This window comes from Sapajus apella, unplaced genomic scaffold, assembly GCF_009761245.1.
Source record: "Sapajus apella isolate SASKATOON/1434 unplaced genomic scaffold, GSC_monkey_1.0 scaffold82, whole genome shotgun sequence".
Classification (NCBI taxonomy): domain Eukaryota; kingdom Metazoa; phylum Chordata; class Mammalia; order Primates; family Cebidae; genus Sapajus; species Sapajus apella.
The window spans coordinates 8,178,890-8,195,693 of record NW_022437022.1 but is presented as its reverse complement, the minus strand read 5'-3'; the positions used below and the strand labels follow the sequence as shown (position 1 = coordinate 8,195,693).

Genomic DNA, 16,804 nt, shown 5'->3' with positions numbered 1-16,804 from the left:
TTAGTCAAGGTCCCTTTGAAAGGCAGTTTGGAATATAGCACGTCCACATGACAATGGATGTTATGAAGCTCTCCTCTAGGCTTGGCTTCAGTGGCTCTTTGGCAGCGAGCTGGATGCGTGTCCTCCACAAGGATGTGGTGGCGTCTCCTCTTGGAATGTTCTTTTCTCCCTCACCTCTTTTTCTTGCAAGTTCTGGAGAAGTTAAATGGATGAGAATTGTGGGACCTGCCATCCTCTGAGGCCTTCTCAACTCTGGAGGTGTTTTGGGAGCTCACTGCAGAGTTGGGGGAATCACCAGGCAGCTCCAGCTGCTCCTCCCAGCCCATGCTGCGTCGTCACTGCTGCCCACGGACGGGTAGCCAGAAGGCTTGGGGCGGCTGGCGCACTAGCTGCCATACTCACGCCAAGGACTACTGTGCAAACGAGGCGGGTACATGACACAGTGATGAGAGAAGGCTCCGGAACAGCTGAGGGTTTGAGCGAGACAGGTTCCTCCTGAGAGAATGTGACCATGGAAATCTCCACATCAGACCAGTTGCTCCCTGAAGAGGGGTGCTCCCTCACCACCCCCTTGCCTTTACACTTTTGGATTTCTAAATGAGAGAGTCATCCATAAACTAGGGGTGGAGAGCATTTGTCAGTGGCTGTCCCTTGGTCCCCAGGTGGCTGCTCACTGGGTCTGTCCTGAGGGTCTGTAGCTACCGTCCATCATGGAAGCTGCTCCTCTCTGGCATAGTCTGGTCCTCCTCCAATCCCCGCTGGGACTGACTCTTGATCCTTCTGAGCAAGGGTGACTGTGACACTCTTGGCAGTTCCTTCTCAGTCTTGCCTGTTCCTTCATTCCTAGCTGGTCTTTCTCCACAACTGGGACACTCTGCTATGATTGGTTTTGCCCTAGTGACAGCCTCTCATTGACTTTTTGGCCTCGATTTCCCCTGGATGCCCCGGTTAGCCTTCAGGTAGCTCATGCGGAGCCCTGATCTCAAATTCTATCCCTCTTCCTTTGCTGGACCTTGTTGGGTTCCTCAGTCGTATCATCCTGACCCTGAGCTTCAGCTGCAAATTCAGAGTTTATGTAGTTATGAGAGCTATCTTTGGAATCAGTCTTTAAGCTGCAGGCTTTCTTTTCTAGAGAAGCTATTTCTTCTAGAGAGTGGTTGGCAGAACGTGGAGGGGTTCTCCCTCACAAAATGAACCCCCAAGTGCTCTGAATCAGGCAGCCTTTCGTGGTGGTCCCGCCCACACGTGTGCCAGAGGAATGTGGGGTAAGAGTGTAAGAGTTAAACAGAGGAAAGAAATAAGCGGCTCAACAGTCAAACACAGGTTTGTGTTGGAGAATAAACCTGAGGAGCTTCTGGCCGAGTTAGGTTAGAGGCACTCTCTCTTACAGACTAACAGTATTGAAGGGTTTAGGGCAGGAGAGCTTATCACAGGCTCAATTATTTCTGTGTCTCTGTCTTGCTTATCTGGGAGGGTGCGTTGTGTGTCTGTTCCCATACATCTTCCTGCAGCTGCAGGGATACCCCCCCAACCCCAGTCTGCTTTTAGCTTCCCTGTCTTAGTACACATAAAGGGAAAGGAATGTGCTTACTAGGGCCCACTGTTTTACTTTGGCCCATTGTGTGAGTGTGAAGTGGTGGTCACCCAAGAGACTTTGCCCCGTCTCTCTCTGTGCCCAGGGTATTTGTGTTTCACTGTCTGCTCTTTCTGGCTGCTTGTTGTTAGAAGAGAAGTGCTTTCCTTGAAATGCATGAGGCTAGAAAGGGAGCTGGAACTTAAAAGTGGCAGTGTTTGATTGAGATGACCGCGCTCCTGCTCTGTCGAGGAGGAGGGAGTCATTTCTGCTAAGGGATGAGCCCCAGGATAACCTCGGAGAGCGAGTCGCATCCTCCTCCTCCTGGGCGCTCAGGTGCTTGGGGCTCCCGGCCCGTCCTGAACAACACAGAGCTCTGAACTAGCCGGCTAGAGGGGCCACATCTCCTGGAGGCAGCTGCGCTTGCTGGGACACCTTCCCACGTGCTGCTCCAGTGACATACTTGATTCACCACTCCAACGCCATGGACACCTTTCCCTCCTCTCCACCACCCCATCGCAGTGCTCAAAGTCTCACAGATGCCAGTGTGCTTCGGAACAGTCACAATGACCTGGCGTTTACCGAAGGCTTTGCTTCGGTTTCCAAGCTCACAATGGGTTTCTGAAGTCACCAAGTTCTTCCGTTTGCATAGGCTACTTCAGAGACGCCTCATTGCCTAGTTGGAGGCTACAAAGCGCTTCAATTTAGTTTTCAATACAAAGCTTTTCAGAGCTGTCAAAGCGCTTCTAAAGACTGCAAGGTGCTTTAAGGTCCACACATGGCTGCTGGACCCATGGGCTCCCACAGCCCGCCCACCAGCCCTGGCTGGAAGGGGCCCAAGCTGCCCCTAAGAGCCAGCGGCACCCCCAAGGCTGCCTCTGGACAGCCCACCTGGCTGCCCCACCTGGCCCAACCTCCACCCAAGATGAGACCACTCTGACCTCCCCAGCGCCCACCCCGCCGGTAGGTTTTTCTCTATACATGCACACCTATGATAAAGATTATGTTAGGCCAATAGTAACTAATAAAATAGAAAAACTATAGCAATGTAAGTTACGTGACATGCTCTCTCTTTCAAAATATCCTATTGTCCTGTACTTTTCTGATGGTGTGAGATGATCCGATCTCTGCATGTTCGATAAGCGAGGGGAATTGTGTAGGTGTCATGACGTAGCGCTAGGCTGCTCCTGAGCTTCCTGTGACATGTCAGGAGGGTCACAGCGCCATGACAGTGTTGGTGGCTGTGTGTCAGGAGCAGATGACGTGGAAGACTAACGGGCAAGCTGCGTATGCAGCGAGGTACACGGGACAGGGGTGGCGCACGCCCCTGGGTGCATTGTGCAAGATGTTAACACGCTATCAAATTGGCATGCAATTTAACACTTCGGAACTGCTCTTTTCTGGAATGTTCCATTTAATGTTTTCTGACTGCAGTTGATCTTGGTTAACTGAAACTGCTGAAAGCGAAACCACAGATTGGGGGGGACAGCTATATGACTTGAACTGACACATTCGTTTTTGCTTAAATGGCTTGTGGAGAATCCACCATTCTACCGGTCTAAGATGGAAAATAAAAAAGACTGTGTCGTTTTAGATGTTTCTTTTAGAGGGAGGAGACGTTGTTAATCTCAGGTGGCTCCCGGCTCTCCGCCGTCCACTGATGCCCTACTGCATCTACAGACCGTCAGGCCCCTCCCACACACGATCTTTCTCAGTGTTCCTGTCCTGTAAGATGGTCTCACAGCAGAAACCTAGCGTGGTAGTAGCCTGGCTCACATGAGTAGGACTTCTGCAGAGTGGTTCCATTTCCACGTGGGACTTCAGAGCCCAGCGTGCCTGGTTTCATGCCCCAGTAACCAAAGCAACAGCAGTGCGTCACCCCATCTGCTCCAGTCCCCTGTCCCTGAGTCCCTGCCATCTTCGCAACCTGTTTTGATTCTGAAAGTTAATCCCATGGAAGTTTCTGTTTGTTTTTATCGCTTTCTTTGCTTAGTTTTGTATTTCCTAGTACCTGCATGTGCCATTAAAAAGGTGACTGGAAAAGGAGCTCTTAAAACTGCAAGAGAAATAGTACAGGGTCTTGTGTAATAAAAAATACTGCAACTTTCCAATACTGATAAGTGTGGACAGTTGGTAGGATTGTATGCTTTTTCTGTGTGAAATACGAAATTCAGGATTTCTCATAAATTTAGGATTGCTTTCTAAAAATGCTTCACTATTGGTAGCAAGTAGTTTATGTTAATAAGTAAAAAACCCCAAAAAGTCAATGTGAAGAAATGTAAAATAAAAAGTAAAGGTAGTTATTAATCTGTAATTATTTATAATGTCAATTTTTAGAGTTAATGAATTACACGATCCAATGTACCAGTATCGAGTTGACACCGGAAATTTTCAGGTAAGCACTGTTAATGAAGCCTACGACTTTTCTTCTTTATACAGTTACTGAATTTTGTGACTTAAATTGTTCTGCTGAGCTTGCTAACTGGCTACTGGGGAAGGACTATAGAAACTTTAAGGGTGGAAGATTTGGGGGAAAGTGTTTTTTTTTTTTTTGAGACGGAGTCTCGCTCTGTCACCAGGCTGGAGTACAGTGATATGATCTCAGCTCATTGCAGCCTTTGCCTCCTGGGTTCAAGTGATTCTCCTGTCTCAGCTTTCTGAGTAACTGGGACTATAGGTGTGCGCTGCCACACCTGGCTTATTTATTTATTTATTTATTTGAGATGGAGTCTTGCTCTGTCGCCCAGGCTGGAGTGCAGTGGCACAATCTCAGCTCACTGCAACTTCCACCACCTGGGTTCAAGCGATTCTCTTGCTTCAGCCTCCCTACAGTCCCAAGTAGCTGGGACTGTAGGCACATGCCACTACGCCCAGTTAATTTTTGTATTTTTTAGTAGAGATGGGGTTTTACCATGTTGGCCAGGACCAGTCTCAGTCTCTTGACCTCATGATCCGCCCCTGTCAGCCTCCCAAAGTCCTGGAATTACAGGTGTGAGCCACCGTGCCCAGCCCTAATTTTTGTATTTTTAGTAGAGATGGGGTTTCACTATGTTGGCCGGGCTGGTCTTGAGCTCCTGGGCTAAAGTGCTCTACCCATCTCAGCCTTCCAAAGTGCTGGGATTACAGGCGTGAGCCACCGTGCCCGTCAGAAAACCTCTTTAAAACAGTGTGTTTACGCCTAGTCTTTGGTCTGTGGCTGATGGCAGTGACGGTCCCTGGAAGGATACAGCCGAGGCCCTGTCACTGTGGCTCTGGTTGGATGATCTTCCCTTCCCAGTCACGTGTCCCATGTGACGTGGGCTCTGGAACTGACCCCAGGGCTCATCTCCATTGCTGAAGGAGACACCGGAGAGCAGAGGCTTCTCTGTGCTAAACACACTGGTCTAGTCCAGTCCCTTTGCTTTATATAAGTTCCCAACTAAAGTCACACTGGCCTAGTCCAGTGCTTTTGCTTTACATAAGTCCCAACTAAGGGTTCTTTCGAGAAAAAGAATCCCGGTTCCTGCTGTGCTGTCCCGCACTCTGAGCCTTGACCGTAAGAGGGGAGCTCTGGCACTGAGAGGGCAGAAAAGGGCTGGGGTGTGGCCTGGGCTGGAGCCTCAGAGGAGTGGGGACTGCATCAAGGGCACTGTCCACCCCATGGCCTTGCCCTCCACAGAACCCATGGGCCTGCCTTCCCCATCACAGCTCTGGAACAGTCTTTGGAAAAGGGCTTTGGGTTTCTGTAATAACATTACAGAATTGTGTTTTTTTAGATCTTAGGGCCTCTAATCTAATTCACGCCCCTCATGTCACAGATAAGGAAACAGAGGTCTGGAGTGGTTGAGACTGCATGTGGATTTCCAGGGCCCAGCCTGGGTCTTTTCTTGGATACATGCGAGCTTCCCACATGCAGGGGGCAGGGTGGGGAGCCAGGCCCTTGTTCCCAGGGGAGAGGCAGACAGATAGTGGCCACTGCAATCTGTGAGCACCTGCTGTGCCTGGACGGGTCCGTGGTGGGAGTTTGGGCTCTGCTCCGCTGAATTGCAAGGCCTGGGGTATCATCTTGGGGGAGATGCCTGTACTCACAGGGGACTGAGCAGATGGTCTCGATGGGACCCCATTGTTCTGCTTCCTGGAGGGTCCTTCAGGATTTAAGTCCCTTCTAAAAACCTGTGGCTTTCCTGGCTGTGGAGGTGCCGGGAGGAGGTCATAGGCCCTGTTGTGACTAAAGTGCCGCCTTGCTTCCTTTTAGGGAATGAAGGTCTTCTTCATGGTGGTGGCAGCGGTGTACGTCCTGTACCTCTTGTTTTTGATAGTGCGGGCGTGTTCCGAGCTGCAACACATGCCTTATGTGGGTAAGCGCCCCTTTCAGAATCACTCGGCGCAGGGGTGGCTCGGGAGTGACTCAGGTGGGAGAAGAAGTGGTTGGAGTCTCCCAAGCCAGGGGCCTTCCCTGAGGGCCCAGAGACTGGTCCATCCCCATGGGCCGGGGACCAGGCACGTGGTCCTGGGAGGCCACAACAGGCCTAACAGGTTACTCTGGCCTTTGGGGCCATCAGAGTGGTCTGGGTCCTGCGGGACTGCACCCTGCAGAGCAGGGAGAGTCACCCTGAGCTTGCGGGATCCTTCTCCGAGTCTGTCCCTTCAGAGGATGGTGGCTGTGGCCTCCCTGGACACCACCCTGGCCCTGGGAAGGGACCAATGTTCTCCTGTGCTGAAGGTGACTCCGGCCAAGTCTGGGGGGGAGGAGCATTTGTACAAAGAGCTTTGCTTCATTTTTTTTTTTTTTTAATTTTTCAAAACAAAATGAGATGAGAGTGGAGTGTACTTCCAGGGTTGTTAATGAGAGTTTCTTTGTTTTTCAGATCTCAGGTTAAAATTTTTGACCGCATTGACTTTTGTAGTACTTGTCATTAGGTAAGAAGACTTATTTCTTAAAAAGAGCAAAAACAGTGAGGGGCTCCTGTTGTGGAGTGGATTTCAGGGTCCTAGCCCAGTAGACGCATGAGGTTAGAGGGCCTCCCACCAAGGTTGGGCAGCGAGAGCGGACGCCAGCTTGGAGAACATGTTTTCGTTGTAAGTGGTGGGGACTGGAGCATGTGCGCTCGCGCACACTCGGCCTGCACGGGGCGTGTTCCGTCCTTGCTGTGCCACCTGCCATATGTGTGGCATGCAATCGCCAGCTGGACAGTTGGAATTCTACACGATGGATGTGAGGACACTGGGAACCTCGGGATCCTTGCGGTTCCCGGAGGACAGAACTCTAAGTGTGAGTTAGGACAGCAGACACCTTTGAGCAGAGCAGCATGCTCCGTTGGCGCCATGGGGGGGCTATGCGAGGCGAGGCGGGCTGGTTCCTGTTGTGTCAGGGAGTGGGGTCAGCCCAAGGGCTCCCGGGGCAGGCTGAGCCTGAGCTCAGGCTTGGCCTGAGCGCCCCGGACCTCCCTGGGGACTGGTGCTGGCCAGTTGGTAGAGGAACAGAGAGGGCTTGGAAGTTGTTAGATTCCAGATCAGTTGGTGGATTGTTTATGGTTTGTCTCTTTCTCCTAAAATCAGAATCCAGAGGGAAAAATGTAGCTGCTCCTTTCTAGGTTGTTTGGATGACAATTAAGTGGATGTCGGCCCTTTTCCTTTATGGGAGTGACAAGGGGCCTCTGGGAGGTTGGCCCTTGTCCAGGCTTTCCAGGTGGACTCTTAGGGTCCCCACCTTGTGGAGGGTGAGGACTGAGATAGGCATCCCTATGAGTGGCATCCCATCCCTTGGAGTGGGAGCTCAGCTAGGACTCAGATTTCTTTCAGCATCAGAATTTATTCAGAATGATGCAGCATGTGTGTTTTAACTGTTAGGCTCTGTTCAGTGGTAACTGTGCACCGCATCTCTGTGACGTCTGAGACACTGTCATACACCCTTACCTACAGGTTCACTCACACAACCTCATTCATGCTTCACTCAACACCTGACTCCCTCATAACTCTCGCACACACCCTCACACCCTCTCACACCCTCACACATACACCCTCACTCATACACCCTGACCCTCACACACCCTCACACCCTCACTCTCACACACCCTCACACACACCCTCACACCCTGACACACCCTCACACTCACACACCCTCACCCTCATACACCCTCACCCTCACACCCTCACTCGCACACACCTTCACACACCCTGACACCTCTCACACCCTCACTCTCTCACACCCTCACTCTCACACCCTCACTCACACACTTTCACTCACACCCTGACACACCCTCTCACACTCTCACTCTCACACACCCTCACCCTCACACACCCTTACCCTCACCCTCACACACCCTCACCTTCACACACCCTCACCCTCTCTCACACCCTCATCCTCACACACCCTCTCACACCCCCTCACCCTCACACACTCTCACCCTCACCCACCCTCTCACACACCCTCACCCTCACCCTCACACACCCTCTCACACACCCTCACCCACCCTGACCCTCACACACCCTGACCCTCACACACTCTCACACTCTCACACATCCTCACTCAAACACGCTTACCCTCATCCTCACACTCCCTCTCACACCCTCACACCCTCACTCACACAGCCTAACCCCACACCCTAACCCTTACACACCCTTACCTTCCCTAACCCTCACACACCCTCACTCACACACCCTCATACACACCGTCACACGCTCACCCTCACCCCCTCACTCACCCTCATTGTCACACCCTCACACTCGCCCTCACACCCTCACACTCTCGGTCTCATATCTTCACCCTTAAACTACCTAGTCCCCGAGTCGGGAGCTGCTGTCTCCTGTTGGTGGCCTTTGTCTCAGAAGTTGCTCTGCCTCGTGCTCTCTTTTCACAGGAGTGTTAGGGGAACGCATTTATCCTCCAAATAGTGACCTAGTGCCTGCCCTGGCAGGCGGGTTCCTGTCATGGGATTTATGTTCCCACAGAGGGAGACAAGTGGCAAACAAGTAAAGACACTGCCTGCGTGCCATGCCACAAACGAAACGGAGACGTGACTTGTGGAGGGGAGGGGTCTGCCATAGATGAGTGGTTTGGGGATGTGTCTCTTGGGGAGGTGACATTTGGCTGGGGACCTGAGAAGGAGCCCTGAAAGCTGTGTGTGGCTGCTCCAGGCTGCAGAACATGTGGCACGTGGGAGGTGAGGGGGCAGGCAGGTGGGGAAGGAGCCTGTGACCTGTGTTACCCAAGGCCTCCATTGTCATCTGTCACTGAGTGGGAGTCTGAACTAAAGGTGCATTGCCTTAGTCACTGTGGAAGTCACTGCGACTGACTGGGGAGGTGTCCCTGTGTCTGAAAGGGGAGCTGTGGCTTCCCTTAGCGGGGGGGTGCTCTGTCACAGGAGACAGTCTCGAAAACCTGAATTGCGAGAGCAGGGAGGAGAATGTGCTGAGGGGCTTCAAGGCCCCGAGTGGAGAGAGGGACGGGGTTGCAGCAGGGTTCATCTGATCTCTGCAGCCAGCTGGTAGGTCTAGCCTGCCTACATCTGAGACTAGAAACCAGAGGCAGGGACTCTGTGCGTGTGTGTGTGTGTGTGTGTGTGTGTGTGTGCGTGTGTGTCTAGCCTGCCTAGATCCGAGACCAGAAACCAGAGGCAGGGGCTCTGTGCCCGTGTGTGTGTGTGCATCTGTGCATGTGTGTGGAGGTTCCCATGCAGAAATCGTAGCGTACAGAGCGAAAGGCTGAATGGGGTGAATGAAGCCTTTCTCTGAGACTAGTGCTGTTTTTAGGCATGGTCACATACTGTCTCTGCTGCTCTGTCTTTTTCAGCATTGTCATCCTTTATTTGCGATTTGGAGCACAAGTACTGCAAGACAATTTTGTAGCAGAGCTGTCCACTCACTACCAGAATTATATCCTTTTAACTGGAGGCCCCGGCCGCGGAAGGCCTGCTTAGTGTTAGAGCGGTTGGTGGCTCAGGTTTGCCCCTCGTGAGAGGAGACGGATCAGCTCCTCGAGTCCTGTTCCCTGGAGGCCTCATCGCTGCCGAGAGGCGTCTCAGTTGGCCCCACTGCAGCCGAGGGAATGGGTGGCCTTGTCCCTCCTCTGTAGACAAGAAACTTGGGCCTGAGGGCTCAGCAGTTCCCCCAGATCAGGTTTCGGGTGGCAGAGCCTGGCTCGAAACCCAGGGGGGCTGGCGCTCTGGAGCGTGCCCACGCCACCCTGCTTTCCACCCAGAGGGGCGGGCACCATGCGGTGAGTGCGGTGCAGTCACCCCTCCACACCATGGGGGTCCAAGCCCCCACTGCCCTCCAGCAGAGCACTGTGGGGTGGCCGAGGCTGCTGCGAGCCTCTGCTGGGGGTGTCTCTGTCACCGTCACTGAGATGTATCCAGGGGCATAATAGTCGTGGCAGGCTGAGGCTGTGTCTGTAGAGAAGGGCTCCTAAAATCCTGGGACCCCCTTCGATTCCTGCTGTGCCCAAGGCCAGTGGCGCAGGGCTGTGGTCTCTGGGGAGCCCTACCCTTGCCCAGAGGTCCAAGAGCTTATGGGTGTGCTTTCCACTCCCCCTTGATGGGGACATTTCAGGCGTTAATCCTTTAAATCTTGGGTTCTTTTTTTGGGACTTCTTATGTCCCAATTAATGTATGAATTAATACACAGTTTTTCAGATTTTTGTGACTGAATTTTATGCTAAGCTTTTATCAGATTTTCTTGGGGAGCTGTAATCCAGAAAATGTTCAGAACAACTGGTTTGAGAGTTTGTTCCCAATTCTTTATTTCATTATTGTGTCTAAATACTTTGATTCACTGTATGCCTACGGCCTTCTGCCCTTTCCATGTAACTTCATCTCTTCTGGCCCTGCTCTCGGTGTGGTGACAGGAGTGCCACCAGATGGCTCAGTGGGTCCAGGCTTCCACTGACGTGAGAGGCCGAGGTTCACCTGTTATTTACTGTGACCTTGAGGAGTCCTTGTGACCCTGGCTGTGGGCGTGAACCGTGGTGTCCTGATGTCTGGGTTATGGCCCCCGGGCACTGGCTGGAACTTAGCACTAGAAGGGGCTGCTGATGGCGGAAAGTGGTCAGGGTGCTGCAGAGCCACTGACTGAGGCGTCCAGACGCTTTGTTTCTTCCCTTGACAGTGCCACCAGCCGAGTTCTTATCTTTCTATGGCTTGCTGAACTTTTATCTCTACACCTTGGCCTTTGTGTATTCTCCGTCGAAGAATGCCCTCTATGGTAAGCCACCCTGGGGTCTGGGCTCCTGGCCAGGTATCGGGCACAGAAGCCTGTGTTCAGCAGGACCCACTTCCTGGTTTTCCCATTCATGTGGGCACCATGATTCCCAGTCGTTTTTCTTGGCAGAGAGACAGTGAGTTTAAATGCTGAGCTCTGAGACGAGTTGGGGCCCAGCACACAGGGAGCCTGTGTCGTGGCATTCCCACGCAGAGTTAATACACTCACTTTGTTAGTGTGCCATAGCATAGCCACAGGTCCATCAGCTGTACGAAGTCAAGTCTGTCAACTACAGGCAGTTCTCAGCTTATGCTGTTGAGCTTGAGATTGTTTTTGACTTTACAATGGTGCAAAAGCAATTCACATTCGGGAGGAATCAAACAATTCTGTTTTTCAGTTTCAGTACAGCATTCAATAAGTTCATGAGATAGTCCAAAGTTTTATTACAAAATAGGCTTTGATCTCAGCACTTTGGGAGGCCACGGTGGGAGGATTGTGTGAGGCTGGGAGTTTGTAACCAGCCTGGGGAACAAAATAGAGACCCCGTCTCTAGAAAAAAATTAAAAATTAGTCAGTTGCGGTGGCATGTTCCAGTAGTCCCAGCCACTCGTTTGGCTGAGGAGGGATGATCTCACTTGAGCCCAAGAGGTGAAGCTGCAGTGAACTATGAGCACGCCACTGCACGCCAGCCTTGGTGACAGAATAAGACCCTGTGGCAAAAAAAAAAAAAAAAAAGTTTTGCATTAGATAATTTTGCCCAACTGTAGGCTAATGTAATAACATTTAAGGCAGAATAGGCTAAGCCATGATGTTCAGTGTGTTAGATATAGTCAATGCATTTTAATGATATTTTCATTTTAACAATGGATTTATCAGGACATAACCCCATTGTAAATCAGGGACCATCTGTAGTAGTGTTGTTACCATTCAAAAAAAGCCAAAACATACAAAAACAGTCATCCGGAAATGAAACCAAAACAACCCTCTTGCACAGGGAATGAAATGGAAGGGAGCCTTCTAGAACACAGGTAGGCCCGCCGCGCCCCGAGACATCTTACCATGTGCGGCCACTTTCCCAGCTCCTTCACGAACGGCGTCTTAAGCTTCACAACAACTTGATGATAAACATGTAATTGTGCCCATTTTACACAAGAAGGTATTCAGAAGCAGCGGCTCGCTGCACGTCCAAGGACTGGGTGGGCGCAGGCATGGCAGAGCCGGGTCTCCTGGGGCCTGTTTTTGGCTCCCCATGTCAACAGGGACGGCCCATGCGAGGGCACCAGCAGGCCTGCCTGCGCCTTCCCAGAGGCCACCTCCCTCAGCCTTCAGGACATCCATGCCAGGCAGGCCAACCCATCCCTGTCTTATAGATGGGAAAATAGCCTCATGAGATTTGTTGAGGTTCGTACAGATGCGGCAGCATCTGCGATTTGAGTCCAGCCCTTTCCGACCCCCGTCCTTTGTCGGGGAGAGTGTCCTGCCTGTCCAGGCTAATTGTGTCAGTGGCTGGAGATGAAAATGCTCTTGTTGGTTTTCAGAGTCCCAGCTGAAAGACAACCCTGCCTTCTCCATGCTCAATGACTCTGATGATGATGTGATTTATGGGTAAGTCCCTGTCCGTTAGAAGGCTGGCGCACCTTGGGCATCCCAGTGTGGCCTTGCATGCTTACTTAAACTGGTGACTATTCTAAATTATTTTCAAGGGACTAAAGCATTTACCTGGGAGTGTCCTGTGGTTCATGGTTTTCTGTTTTCCCAGTATTCGGGCTTAGATGTGGTGGTATTCCTTTCTTTTGGATACCTATGGGGCATGGTGGCCAAAGGAAGAAGTCTGCTTTCTGGACTGGTGGGCCCTGGGGCTGGGGTGAGGAGGACGGGGTGAGCAGTAGCATGCTGCTGGTGATGGAAGATTGAGAGAGTGAAGCTATGAGCGAGTTCCTGCTGGAATGGCGTGTCAGTGCGGAAGAAGAAAATAAAGAGCTGTCAGAAGTCAGACAGTCTCAAAGGTCTCTTTGCTAACAGGAGTGACTATGAAGAAATGCCCCTGCAGAACGGCCAGGCCATCCGGGCCAAGTACAAGGAGGAGTCAGACAGTGACTGAGCCCCTGCCAGGCCAGGGTGAGGTGACAAGGTGCCTGGATGCTTTCCCTGGTGACCGTTTCCCGACCGTCCCGTTTGACAAGAGATTTCCTGTTTCTTATTTGTTTACATATTTTTTAAAGGAAAACCAAAACTGAAGGCAAATTTAAATGTTTAGCCAATTTGTTGTCTAATTGGTAGCTGTGAGGAGAGGTGCTGATAAAAAGTTTGAACAGTCAAATCCTTTTTACAAAGATTTCAGATGAGAGTGCATGTTTTCAGTGGTAAGGAGGAAATTACCCATTTTTAGTGGAGTCAATTATGTACTTTTTTTTTTTTTTTTTTAAATCATTCACTGATTCCAGGTTCATGGGCAACCCTGTGACTAGGTCCACAGCATGACAGCATTACCCGAGTGCTTCCCTTCTCTGTGGTAGTTTTTTGACCCTTTCAACTCAAAGGAAGCCTTTTCTGTAGCTGCTTCAGGGCAGTCCTTCCTCGTTCAGCGGCTAGTGCCCTGGGTAACCAAGTGGCTGAAGTGATGGGTCACTTACATAGACTGTGTTTTGTGCAGTGTGTAAGTTACGACTCCTCAGGAATGGAGGATGCCTGGGTTCTAACCCTTTACATCACCACAGGTGAAGTAACAGTGTGGAGTTCTGGGGAGGGTTTGATAAGCTGAATAAGGAAAGGCTAAGATAATTTGCAGGTTACCAACTCCCGTGGGGAAGGTCTTATTGCCATGGTGCTTTTCAGGGGCTTGTGTGTGCACACACATGACTGTGAATGATTTCCCTGTGGCTGGTGTGGGCAGGAGAGGAACCCTTACTATTCTAATAAATAGCAGTTTCTGCAGTTCTGTTGAACATGAAATGCTATAGAGTTTTTGTTGTTGTTTTTTTTTTTTTTTTACTATTATTAAATAAAAGCTAAATGAAGGCCCAGGTGCATTGGCTCACACCTGTAATCCCAGCACTTTGGGAGGCAAAGGTGGGAGGATCACTTGAGCCCAGGAGTTTGAGACCAGGCTGGGCAACATAGGGAGACGCCATCTGTACAAAATATTTAAAAAAAAAAAAAAATAACCAGGCATGCTAGGGCATGCCTGTGTAGTCCCAGCGACTCAGGAGGCTTAGGTGGGAGAAATGCTTGAGCCCTAGAGGTTGAGGCTGCAGTGAGCCCTGATTGTGCTACTGCACTGCAGCCTGGGTGTCAGAGCAAGAACCTGTCTAAAAGTAAAGCTCAATGAAAGATAAAACTTTTTTTTATTGCATTTTAGGTTTTGGGGTACATGTGAAGAACATGCAAGATTATTGCATAGGTACACACATGGCAGTATGATTTGCTGCCTTCCTCCCCATCACCTATATCTGGTATTTTTAGATTCTTTATTGGCAAAAGTTTTTAAAATTCATATTTTGAAGCAAAAGGAAAAATGTTTTAAATGGTTCATGGGAAACCTGGTTGGGTAGAAGGCAGCTTGTGCAGAAGAGGTTCCCTGTCCTCCATGTATCACACGGCAGTCAGGTAGGGACAACCTCCTCCATGAAGTCCTTGGCACTGCTGAATCTGTGGCATCATACAAGGCCCTGGAACTTCCCCGTTCCTTTTAGTGAAGGTCTCCATATAGAAGTCTCGTGTGGACATCTCCCTTGCTTTCCCCTTGACCTCTACAGTCACACCTCTGTTAACATCCGGTAACTGTGGGCAACCTGACTGATGCCGTCTTGGCGAATTGAGGTCCAGAAGATGATAGTTCGAAATGCAAAGAGTACCCAATTTTTTCCTTCATCTATGCACTGACTCATATTACCATGCGGAGCTTCAAATTATCCACGTTAAATAGTGCTAGGATCTCAGAGATGTTCATGAGAGGCTATTTGTTATGACTCTGTATCTTTCCTTTTAAACTTTAGTGATACTTTTAATACGGAGTCCATTCACATTTGTTTAAAAAATCTTGTAAATATGAATATTTAAGACGTGTTATTGCAAGGGTAACTCAAGTTTACATGATTTTTAAATTTGCAATGATGTGATGACTTTTTTGATTGAAAAAAAATGTCTGTTACCAAATTTTACAGCTTCTAAATAAGACTACTGTAACTATACTTTTATGTAAACTAATGAAGACTTGTGCTGGTTAACATATTCTGTGATACAGTTTACAACTTTTAATCATAAAATAATCATCCATGATTTGGAATGCTGTTATTTATCAGTAAATGTAAAATATGTGAGGCATTTAGCCATACACACACTAGAACTTTTTAAAACTTATCTTTGTCCTATACTGTAATTATAAACTGATGACTATTACCTTTATACATTGAGTCTTCATGGCATCATTGAAATGAAAAATATGGGATTATTTATTTACTTTGTGTAACTAAGTTGGAAATAAGAAAAAGGAAAGTACTTAAGTAAGGGGAAGATGTTTATCATGTATTTTCAACTTGTCTTCCCTGGTATATCACAAATATTAACATATTACGCACCCCATGTAAAATTTTGCTTAAACTCCATAGCAACTGGCATGTAGAATATGTGCCATAAGTATCGGGTTAAAACACTAAAGTCTACCAGAAACTTTTGACAGTAGCAAGAAAATTGTCTTTCTGCAAGGAGAGTTTTGCAAACTGAAAGGGCTGACTTCGTTTTTTCATGGTAATGGTGTGAGTAACATCATCTCTGGGATTTTTTTTAATACTGGTCCAGTCTAGGGGAACTGGAAGATGACCAGAGGTATTTCAGTTTCCCTAGGGAGAGCTTTGTTATCCGTGTGGATAATAAGTCTGCTTGATTTATTATTAAATCATTACAGCAGTGATGTGGTGCCATTTTTCTCTCTCTTAAGCCCCATTTGAAAGGCTAGAGAAGGGGAGATACATACGATACTCACGGTAAGGTTGTTACTGTACATAATTGCAGATTGCAATCAAAGCCTAGACACATGATGTAAACCCGACCCACTAAATGGGGAGGTTACAAGACAAATGTCACCAGCGTCAAGTATTTTATGAACTATTTACTGAGGGTAGTTGTGTTAAGTAGGTTATCATGTGATAAATTATTTACTGAATCCTTTATCATAGGAAAAACAGATCCTCACAAAAGGGATGTCTCTCTGAACACGTAGTGAAGATGAGACTTAAAACATGAAGTGTATTTGTGTATTTTGAGCGTTTTAGAAACCAGTTGCCTTAGAGGTTGGACTTTTGGGGGAAAAAAAAAAGATATACATCTTTTCCCCTGGCCGAAGGGAAGTTGTGTTTATCTGTGACATCTTGTGATGCTGTTTATCTTGGTTTGACATTGGAGATAACGCTGGTAACCATACTATGAAACAGAAGAATTTTCTGCTACTGAAAACTGCCTTTTTACAAAATGACTGTAAATATTTATAAAAATAACACTAAACCTTACACCCAAAGGGAGAGGTAGAGCTGTGTGTTGGGTTGTGGAAGGAGAGGTAGGGCCGTGTGCGCGGGTGTGGACTGTCTGTGGAGCACAGTACCACCCCATCACAGTTGTTGCTGTCATCAGGCAAAAATGAATGTTTATGGCAAGTTCATGTTTTGCGAATGGCTTAATTCTGACACTACCCTTCTGTTAAATGTTAATAAATTTTTAGTATTCACTTTTCTGTCTGACTTGCTTTTTGTGTGGAGTTAATTTGGCCTTGCAGACATAAATGCTTTAATAAAGCAGCTTTGGAGACAATGGCAGAGCTTTTCCATTTCAGCAAGCAGAGACGGAGGTGCCTTTATTGCCATGTCTAACATGGCCTGAGGAAGAGCACTAAAGATGGAAATGAGTCCTGGGTTTGGGCCCATCTCCCTGCTTTCTTGGATGTGTGGCTTTAAACTCATCAGATAACTTACAAACACATTTTCTGATTTTTAAATGGCTGCAAATTGTTGAGGACACAAAATGATTGTGAAAGCCATTTTGTAAGCTATGAAGTACTAAAAC

The 16,804-nt window shown here is 48.9% G+C and overlaps 1 protein-coding gene and 1 pseudogene across 6 annotated transcripts in view; one reads left to right on the top strand and one right to left on the bottom strand.

Annotated features, from left to right (window-relative positions):
• Positions 1–326, bottom strand: part of LOC116533491 — a 3,842-nt pseudogene extending 3,516 nt beyond the window's left edge.
• The window catches only part of TMEM181 (transmembrane protein 181), a 99,287-nt gene extending 85,549 nt beyond the window's left edge, over positions 1–13,738 (top strand). For all 6 annotated transcript variants that reach the window (XM_032253187.1, XM_032253190.1, XM_032253188.1 and 3 more), the window contains 7 exons: positions 3,911–3,968; positions 5,808–5,910; positions 6,421–6,472; positions 9,345–9,427; positions 10,664–10,753; positions 12,289–12,355; positions 12,773–13,738. In XM_032253187.1, the coding sequence (XP_032109078.1) occupies positions 3,911–3,968; positions 5,808–5,910; positions 6,421–6,472; positions 9,345–9,427; positions 10,664–10,753; positions 12,289–12,355; positions 12,773–12,851 (532 nt within the window). In that variant the 3' untranslated portion in view covers positions 12,852–13,738. The remainder of the gene's footprint in view (positions 1–3,910; positions 3,969–5,807; positions 5,911–6,420; positions 6,473–9,344; positions 9,428–10,663; positions 10,754–12,288; positions 12,356–12,772) is intronic.
• Positions 13,739–16,804: the final 3,066 nt, after the last annotated feature.